At 40.7% G+C, this 9,974-nt stretch overlaps 1 protein-coding gene across 1 annotated transcript; it reads right to left on the bottom strand.

Moving 5' to 3' along the window:
- Window positions 1–907: 907 nt before the first annotated feature.
- LOC115774074 (aspartate aminotransferase, mitochondrial) lies at window positions 908–9,287 on the bottom strand. The gene is made up of 10 exons (XM_030721132.1): window positions 9,118–9,287; window positions 6,758–6,914; window positions 6,264–6,392; window positions 6,107–6,166; window positions 5,836–5,997; window positions 5,202–5,306; window positions 4,881–5,031; window positions 3,086–3,251; window positions 2,576–2,726; window positions 908–2,151 (listed from the first exon to the last, which is right to left on the bottom strand). Exons 1-10 carry the CDS (start codon window positions 9,198–9,200, stop codon window positions 2,029–2,031), a joined length of 1,287 nt encoding a protein of 428 aa, XP_030576992.1. The 5' UTR covers window positions 9,201–9,287; the 3' UTR covers window positions 908–2,028.
- Window positions 9,288–9,974: the final 687 nt, after the last annotated feature.

The following is a 9,974-nucleotide window of genomic DNA, read 5'->3' as shown; positions in this document are numbered from 1 at the left end:
TACAGGCTAGAAAAATTAAGAGTTTAGATTTTACATATTTAAAGTGCAGACTTTTTTTTTAATGCCAAAGAAGAGACATAAGGGAGAAGCAGAAAATCACGTGGACTTATTTAAGTGTGTATGTAAAAATAAATATTGTAATAAGACCACCACTCAGTCTCAGGGTTGTGCCACAGCAGCCCTAAATTAAAATATTTTTTTTTCCTTAATGGTTAATCCACCAGTATGCACAAGTTCTTTAATCAAAATATTTTTAATGTATATAATTATTGCTATATGAATTTTTAAAATTTACTGTTTTACAAAAAAGAATGAGAAGCTAGCACAGCACATTACTTTTTAAGATACCAAATTATTTACTTGTCTTCCTGAACAGAAAAATGTGTTTTAGTGGTTGAATGTTATGCTTGATTAATTTCTGACTGAAGTCCAGTGTGCTGGCTCAAATTTGGGTATAAACACAATAATTCAATTTGGTATTTGCCTTATAAATAACTATAATTTTTAGTTTTAAACTAATTATGTGTCTTGTTTTTGATAAGTGGTCTAATACATTTGTTACGCAATGTACAGGTCTGTTATCTATAAACAGGAGGAAGGATGTGTGAAATAGACAATTTATTTTTATATGGATAAATGATGTTCCAAGAACTGAGCTCTGAGGAACCCCAAAGAATGTTAGATTAGCAACACTGAACTCAAACTGGGAGACAGCACTTCTAACCATTTGTATATATTATTGGAATAGTCTCATTTAATATTTTTTTTTTTTTTTTAAAGTGCAATGCTAACTGTTTCAGGAACTTTAAGGCATACAAAATTGCAGATACACTCAGGTGGGTAAATGGGAAGGAAAGGGCTAAAATTAAATGATTTAATGCAGGGAAAGAAGAAAAAACCCACACTAGAACAGAACATTACTCTATGATTTATTGTTTGTTCAATGATGTACAAGACCGATGCACCACAAGAGAGAATGCAAAAACATGGAGGCAAAGTGCCAGAAGTTTCAGAAGTATGAGCAGACTGGGGCAAACCCAACATTTTGAAATGCCATCTGTGTCAGTCTCGACTAACAGATTAATTCAGTGAAACATGGCATCTGACTGAGCAGCGTGTGCATCATGAACCGTTTTCCCCTGAAGCAACTACCCCACACAATTTACGATCAAGTCCAGAGTCTTCATTTGGGGGGGGGAAGAACGTGTATAAAGAATAAGAATTCTTTACAGTGGAATCCACATAGTACATTTATCACTTCCCTATATTTAACTCTCTAGATTGTGTGCTTGCTTGTATCAGGGCTTAAAGAAGAACCAACTGAGCGACTGCTGCCCTGCAATCACTGAAACAGAAATCAAAGACTCACACTCTACCAAGAACAGATAAAGAGAGTAAACTGCTGAATCACTGGTTAGGTCAGATGAAGTCAGTTCCATGAAGTAACCCGATCACATGATTGGCCGATGCCCATTAATACAGTAAAGGCTAATGAAGTGCCAGTGATGTCTTGAGACTCAGACAGTGCCTCACAGCTTATAAAGTGCTATAACGCCACATTAAAGAGGGAAAACCTCAAATTAACTACAAGCTTTCACAAACTAAGATCTCATCTCTGTCCAGCATCTCCCAGATGTTTCTTTTCCTTGATGTTTTTACGTCTGTGGGCCCACAGCAGATACAGAGCACACATGTGGGAGGACACTAACGCACAGCCAACAGTTCATTTCTGATAATAAATAATTAAAGATCAGTCAACGCAGTCGGGGGGGTGGTAGTGGCTCAATTTGGCAGGGGAAACCTTTTTAGTGAAATGTAGAAGACGTGAAAAATGTAACTAGAAAATAAACCCTGTAACAAGAGCAACGGTTCAGTGGAACACATGATGAAATCCAATTAGGGAAAAAAAGAAAAAAAAAAAGCTTTTTTCTAAAAGGTGGAATAAAGGAGACTGCGAATAAATGACGCTTGAAGCTCCTCTTCAATTCTGCTCCTTCCGATTTTGCCACTCTCCCAGCAGGATCCACGCTACTTGGAGACCGCATGGATCGCCTCTGCCAGGTAGCCCACGTTTCCAGAGGTCACACCTGCCATGGAAATTCTCCCATCCTTGGTCATGTACACTGAAAACTCGTTTGTCAGGCGCTCGACCTGCAGCGAAACAAAAGCAATATGCAGCTGAGAGGTGGAACAAGGCACAGAGCTTTTAACAATCATCCGCAGGGTCAAGACTCAGGACAATATCAAATAACATTAATTCAAGTAATGCAATTCTAGCACCCAGCTTTTATAAGAACACAACTTTGGCTGCTCCCTTATTCATCAGGACTCACCACAGCAGGTGGCACCACATTTGATTTGGTTAAATTCTTCAGTAATTACAAAAAGTACCTTTGCATGTGAGTGTGAGACGGAGCCTTCTCATCCAAGTTCCCTGCCACAAAGTAACCGTCTTTCCTAAAAGCTAAACTATCTTTTGATTCGATTTGAGAGATCTGTCATACAACATTTATAAAAAGTTTAATGAGGAACCCATTTATCTGTTCTGTTATTGACCATCTCGGGGTCTCAGTACCTGTTCTGGCTTGAGTCCTGTGAAGCAGAACATCCCAATCTGGTCGATGACGTGCTGCCAGTTGTGGGAGGAGCCCTGCTTTTTCAAACCGGCCACCAGCTGCTCTCTCATCTTAATGATGCGGTTAGCCATACCATGGACCTCCTCCAGCCTGGAGATGAGCAATCAAAAAAACATGCATATTGGAATGTCACAGCCTTTTAGGTGCAGTGAAGATTTGAGGTTTCCAAAAGTATCCAAACTGCATTAGCTCGATGCTGCATTCCATTTGAAATCAGAAATTTTTTCCTTCCCACTGTCGCCAAGTGCTTGCTCATAGAGGGGTTGTTGGGTTTTCTCTGTAGTGTAGGTGACTGCTTGTTGTGATTTGGCACTATATAAATAAAATTCAATTGAACTGAACTATGGGTGTTATGTCACTCCCAGCTTCAACATCCCACTTCTGAGGTAAAAGGAATGCAGCACAAATGCAGTTTCTGTGCACATGCATATATATCTAAAAGCTCGTACCACAGTGAGCGCAGTTCTGGTGTGTTGAGAATAGTTGCTGCAATTCTGGCGCCATTCATTGGCGGGTTGGAGTAAATGGGCCTGATAAGGATCTTAAGTTGTGACTCCACCCTCTTCGCCTCCTCTGCATCTTTGCACACTATGGTGAAGCCTCCAACACGTTCACCTGTCAACAACAAGCATACTCAGTCACGCAATATTACTTACTGACAGATTTAACCTCTTAAAATCAAGTTTAGTTATGAGGAGGGCCCCATTGTGTCGAGGCTTAACACTCAAAACAATTTAAGTGTTGACTCAATACAGCTGCAGTAAGAACAATGGAATTTGAAACTGAAGTTATAGCATCATTAGCCCAAAAAAAAAAAAATTAAAAAAAACCACAGGCATCCCATCAGTATGTAAAATGTGAAAACAAGATTTTTAGTAAAATTTCAATTCAAGGAAAGTGAAAAAATTTTCAAAAATATAATTAATTTGATCTCAAGGTTTAACACAAGATCTTTGTTGATAAACTACTCTTTTCACCAAACACCCATTTCTTAAAGAATTTTTCTGGAAATAAAATAGATTAAGGAATAAAATGAACTAGTAAGGATGGCCACAATTTTATCATCATTCAAATAGCTGTGGAAATAATAAAATAGCCTCTGTGACTTAATTTATACTCTACCACCTCCTGTTAGTTTCTAATGTGGCACTGCAACCAGAAGGTGGCAGTAATGCACCTACAGGATGTCTGCAAGTGACCACAAACCAACAGAAATTAAAGAACACCTGATTAGTAAGGCTGGCTCAGTCATCTGCTGCTCTCTGGACAGTTTCAAGGTGACGGTGGAAAGGAGGACACTTAAACTTATGACTATCCTGGACAACACTTCACACCCAATCTATAATCTACTGGTCAGACAGCAGAGCACGTTTAGCAACAGACTCATTCAGCTCCGCTGCAGTAAGGAAAAGTACAGAAGATCATTTGGACCAACTGCGAACACTGTACAACTCTTCTGTGTCGGGTCTTTATTGTGTACTGCATAATAATACTTGTCCAGTAATATCCACTATCATATTAATACCACTATTATTGTCTATTGCACTCAGCATTTATACATATAAAGCATGTATACATATTCTTACTGAATTTTACATTGCACTGACATTAATCTAATCTTACTGGCTGTTTTTACCTTTTTATATTTTGTGTGTGTTTTTAAATCAGTGGTGTTGCACAGTGTTGCCTTGCTGTACCTCGAGCTACTGCAATATGTCAATGTTCCTCTGGGATTAATAAAGTGATCCATCTATCTTCCAAGTGTCAGGGCTTTCAAATTATGCCAGCGGCAGGGGCATTTTCCGCCTACCCCACCACTCTGCGCCGTCTTTTTAAATTTTCCTAAAAAAAATTTTTTGCGCCGTCCACCGTCTCCGTTTCCAGCGCCATGTGGACGCACGTTATAATATTTATGTTCTTTCAATCTGAGCCATTTGATTGGTTCACGACTGCCATGTGACTATTCATATCGTCTGCTGCCGTCATGGCTTCGGTCTTGGTCATAAGGCGCCTGCTACTTTGGCATGCCCCCCTGCTACTCCAAAACAATTTGAAAGCCCTGAGTGTTGCTGTACAAATGGGACAAACATGCAAACTTAAAGACTTCTGCAGCTGTCAAACCATCTCAACAAATGTGTTTGAGTATCAGTGTTTTCTCAGTGGGTTGTGTTAAAAACATTTCAATTCAGTACACTACTCTACTCATGTTTCTTTAAGAAGAGCTTGCACTTAGTACTGACTGACCATAGAGTCCCATGTTCTTGGCAAAGGACTGGGACAGCAGGATGTTGTGGCCCTGTTCAATGAAGTGGCGGACAGCCCAGGCATCACGATCAATGTCTCCACTTGCAAAGCCCTGATAGGCCATGTCGAAGAACACGAGCAGGTTCCTTTTCTATAAAGGTGGTGGTGGGGGGTGGGGTGTAAAAGAGAGCAATTAATTATGCAGAGCTTATCAACTGTGGTTTTTGAACTGTCAAAGACCTCATGAGATAAAAGCAAAACCCTCATTTTATCAGAATCATTTATCACTTTACAGAAACCGTACTGATAATGTTTCATCACCTTCACGAGGTCAGCAATCTCCTTCCACTGCTCGGACCTGGGGTCCACACCAGTAGGGTTGTGAGCACATGCATGCAGCAGAATCACACTCTGCTCTGGGATTTTCTGTGAAACAAGGATTTCAGTTTGTCAACCTACAAAACCACACATAACTACAGACCCGACGTTTTCACTGCGACACACCACTCCTAGACTGCTCGTGCACTACATATTATCAAAATGAAGTTTCCTCACCACTACATATGAGGATGAGCATTAATTAGGGAATTCTTCATTACAGTCACATACATTGATGTGCAAATAGTTCATCACACTGAGCACAGTGTAAACTTCCCTGATATCTGGTGTGTAAACAGAAAGTGGGGCAAGACCAAAGTTCTTCCTGGTGGCCCTTACGTAAATACATTGGTTGGTTAAGGCTGAAGTGAAAATACCTTCAGTAACCTTCAGCCCCATTCTCCCACATTTTCTGTCTCAGTTAATGCTTTGCACAGTATTTCAAAAGATTAAAGGAAAACACTGGAACTTAGGTTGTCATTTCAAACAACCTGAAAAGGTTTATCATTGGAAAAATAACATTTGAAAATGTTTAATTTTCTTTTTGCACATCTTTTTTTTGTCGCTCATGTCTTACAGAGATGTCCTCCAGAGCTCCTTTGAAGTCAAAGCCACAGGTAGAGGGGTCATAGTAACGGTAAGCTTTGAGCTGCATGCCAGCATCTCTGAAGATGGGTGTGTGGTTCCCCCAGGAGGGTTTGGGCAGGTACACATCACGTGGCCCTGCATGGAATCGAGCCTGTGACAGAAGAAGTTGGTGAGAAATCTATGGCATTACACACACACACACACACACAAAAAACAAACTGCATTTTAAACATTCTGTGCCAGGTACAAGAGGACCTTACCAAAAAGTTGGCTCCAACACGCAGGGATCCAGTTCCTGAGATGGTCTGGACAGTGATGCTCTGTTGGAAGAAGAGACTGCTGCACTGATTTGGACTTAAAACTGTCAAACATCATTTGGCCTTTATTTAGGTTGGATTAATGATCACTTAAACTTACTCTGCCACTTTTCAAAACCTCACTTGCATCACCAAGCGCCAGCTGAGCACAGGCTTTGTTAAATTCCCCCAGACCACCAATGGGAAGGTACTCCTTATCCAGCTGTTTAGCTGCAATAATAGCCTCTGCCTAGAAGCAAGCAAGGAAAACAAAAAGGTGTAAAACATCTTCCTTTCCATCAGCTGGCTTTCTTTATATGCAAGATAGCTGTGATTTAGTTGGCATCTGCACACAAATACATTCTCATGGTGACAATGTAAAAGTTCCAATTATTAATTATTCTGACCTCAGGATGACAAAGCAAGAATGCACCAATGAGAAACATCCTAACCAGTAGCAAGCTTTTAAGCCCTCTATTATGTGCCGTAATTTAAGACAGCAACTCCCTCTAGTCCTGTCGTTCTTACTGAATGCATTATGAAAAGGTGAGCTCTGAATTAGGGGGGTGAGGACTTTGTGTATGTGTCTGACATAAAACTGGGAGATAGCTATACCTTGCGAACACAGCTGAGGACAAAAGGTTTTCCCTGATCATCCCTGTACGCTCCCACTCCCAGGTTCATCTTCTTGGGGTTTGTGTCCCTCTTGAAGGCTTCAGTCACCCCCAGAATGGGATCAGGGGGACCCATCTGCACTCCACCCCACCAGGAGCTGCACCAAAACAAATGAGCCGTTATGATAGGACTGTAAACACTGAAGAGCCAACAGAGTTCATCCACATGCATGGCACACTTAAACACAGCTATCCTGTTCATGGAGAGAAACACTTATTCATCTTTATAAAGGTGACAAAATGTAATACTGCTTTGTATTAGTTGTGTTCTTGCAGAATGCTGCATCTCCTAATGCAACCTTAACTCCTCATGTCACCTAAGGATACCGCACTGATGTAGAGACACATGAATCACACATACTTGGTGGGCACAAGTTTCATGAAACAAACATAATCCATTCAGCAGGTCCAGAGTCCAACAACAAGTGTGAAAGTTAATCTGGCTTTAAAAATGCCACAATTACTCAGCAGTTCCCACCATAAACACTCAGTGGAGTTTTATATGTTTATTTACTATTCTTTCACATTTGATAAATGAAGGCTGTTTCGTGTTGTGACTTTTGCTGCCTCCTGCCTTTGCCAACATGTCATTGTCTCAGGTTTCTTCTGCTTTCTGAACTTTGAGTCTAAATTTAGGACAGAACACTTTGCAAAGGGCAAGTGTCTCCAATCCCCAGATATTAAAACACAGATGATGCCGATTTATTACACTGCAATTTAATGCAATGACTGCATGCAAATAAAAGTTAGAATTCATGAAGTAAAAATAAAGCATGTGCTTGGAAGTGCAAAAAAAAAAAAAAAAAAAAAAAAAAGGAAATATCAGCAATAGATAAAAATTAGTGAACATGATTTCCAGTGCATTATCAGATTATTTTGTGGAGGCATTGCATTATAGATGTACCTGCTATCCCTCCATACATCCAGAGAAATTCTATATACATGCACACACATTTGCAAAGATTAGATTTCCTTATTTTCATTGCACATGTACAAAATGTGTTAATGAGTGAACACCACCAGTGCAAACAAGTATTTTATTGTGCAGGTTTATTTAACACTAACATACTACTGTTGACTGCAACAGAACACTGCAAACACACCAACATGAATTTTTAAATTTTATTTATTTTTTAAAGCTACTTGGGGTGCTGTGCAATAATCTCCATCTTACTGAATGTTTTTAATTGGCTTTAGGCACCTTAAGGATTGCTACTCAATTTCGTTGTACTCTAGTACAATGACAATAAAAGCTATCCATCTATCTGCAGGAACACTAAGTGTTATTTGGACCCAAGTAGATCTATTTTGAACGCACACATGTGAATAGATGAACTTCAGCGTTTATATAAACATTTACTGACGGGTTTAATCTGTGATCAGCAGTCTAAAATTACACAATAACGTCTGAGCAGAGGCTGAAACACATCACGAATAAAACGAAACCTACAATTACTGCCGAGAATGAATGTTCTAAATTAAGTGGACATCACGGTCACAAATAAGTTATCAGTATCTATATTTACGAAGGATCTGTTTTAAACGTTTTAATCGATTAAAGGCGTAACAGCGGTTTGCCCTCCAAGCACGCCCCGAAAGGACACACCAGTGTCTCAGGTTCCACCTGGAAATTAGCCAATCAGCGCTTAAACGTGGGAAGCGACAGCCAATCAGCTCGCACGACTTCTTCAACTACGACAAGTCGCTTAGCACAAATTGTGCAACGGAAACTATCGTGATCGTATAAAACCCTCAGAAATTGATTTTATTATACAAGAAAAATAAGTTTATGAGAGTAAACTTAATGTTTCATTGTCGCAACCTTAAGTTACTTCCGATAATGTAACAAACCCGGCGGGGAGTCTGTTTCTTCCCCGCTTCGGTTTCCTGACACCCCAGGGTGACTTTCATCAGTAGCACTAACCTCACTAACAGCAACTCAAAATTGATTACCCCTAACCTGACCAGTCAGAGAGTCTTAAACAGAGGTTGCTGACCTTTCAGGTTATCAAGTCATAAACGTGGACACCGCTAATCCACATCTTAGCCGCTACCTGGGAGCAGATGCTAACCCCACACGACAGCAGGCCTTTGACCCCCGTCTGAGGTTAGCTGACCGACTAGTGAGACTGCACTAACCGCAGAGGTTAACAACCAAGTTCCACCATAAAGGTAACGTTAACCTTCAGATGCCGTCTGTTTGCTCGTGAGCTAGCTGTAAAATGTAATAGGACGCCATCAGTTCGTGCAAATACCCAGGTGCTACATTACAAGCAAGACGTCCACGTTCCTGCCGTTTACCTGCTGCGGGCGGACAGGACTCCCAGGGACGGGGAGATAGTCCCCAGGCAGTAGATTATCTTGTTGGACTTGAGCAGAGCCATCGTTGCTGCGCTTGGGAGTCGAACCTAGAAAGATGTGGACGGATGTGAAGGACAGGCGAGACCACGCTGCCACGCTCTGAGTACGTGCTGACGTCAGAGCACGTGTCATTTCTTCTTTATATAGAGAAGAAGATAATAGAGACGATGGACAAGCGTGGGCAGTTTGGAATCATTGTCGATAATGAGGAAGGATTTTTCATAGAAACTGACTAGTAAAACTTTTATTTCACTGTGGCTCTTTATTATAAGTGCGATTTCTGTGGACTAGATAAAGAGTGAAGGTAGCCAACTTTGTTAAAGACAAAGAAGAGTGAATGATTAAATCTTTACTGAAGATGAATGTTGAAATGAACGTGTATTATTACTGAAAACAGCAAAAGGAGAGAGAGGACAGATGGAGGACAGTTATGAAGAGGATGAAGAGTGGAGTGGAAAGACGGTTGGTCCAGATGACATACCTGTGGAGGTATGGAGATATACAGGAGAGAGGGCAGTGGACTTTTTAACCAGATAGTTTAACAAGGTCTTGGAGAGTGAGAGGATGCCTGAGGAATGAAGAAGTGTGCTGGTACCGATTTTCAAGAACAAGAAAGAGTCTCTGTACTATGGACTATGATGTTTGCAGACAATATTGTCATCTGTAGTGAGAGTAGGAAGCAGGTGAAAGAGAGCCTGGAGAGGTGGAGGTATGCTCTGGAGAGAAAGCCAGTAGAAGCAAGACAGTGTGTGTGAATGAGAGGGAGGCAGGTGTATCAGTGAAGCTGCAAGGAGCAA

Source organism: Archocentrus centrarchus, chromosome 3 (genome assembly GCF_007364275.1).
Source record: "Archocentrus centrarchus isolate MPI-CPG fArcCen1 chromosome 3, fArcCen1, whole genome shotgun sequence".
NCBI classification, from domain to species: Eukaryota; Metazoa; Chordata; class Actinopteri; order Cichliformes; family Cichlidae; genus Archocentrus; species Archocentrus centrarchus.
This window is presented reverse-complemented; position numbering and strand designations above follow the sequence as displayed.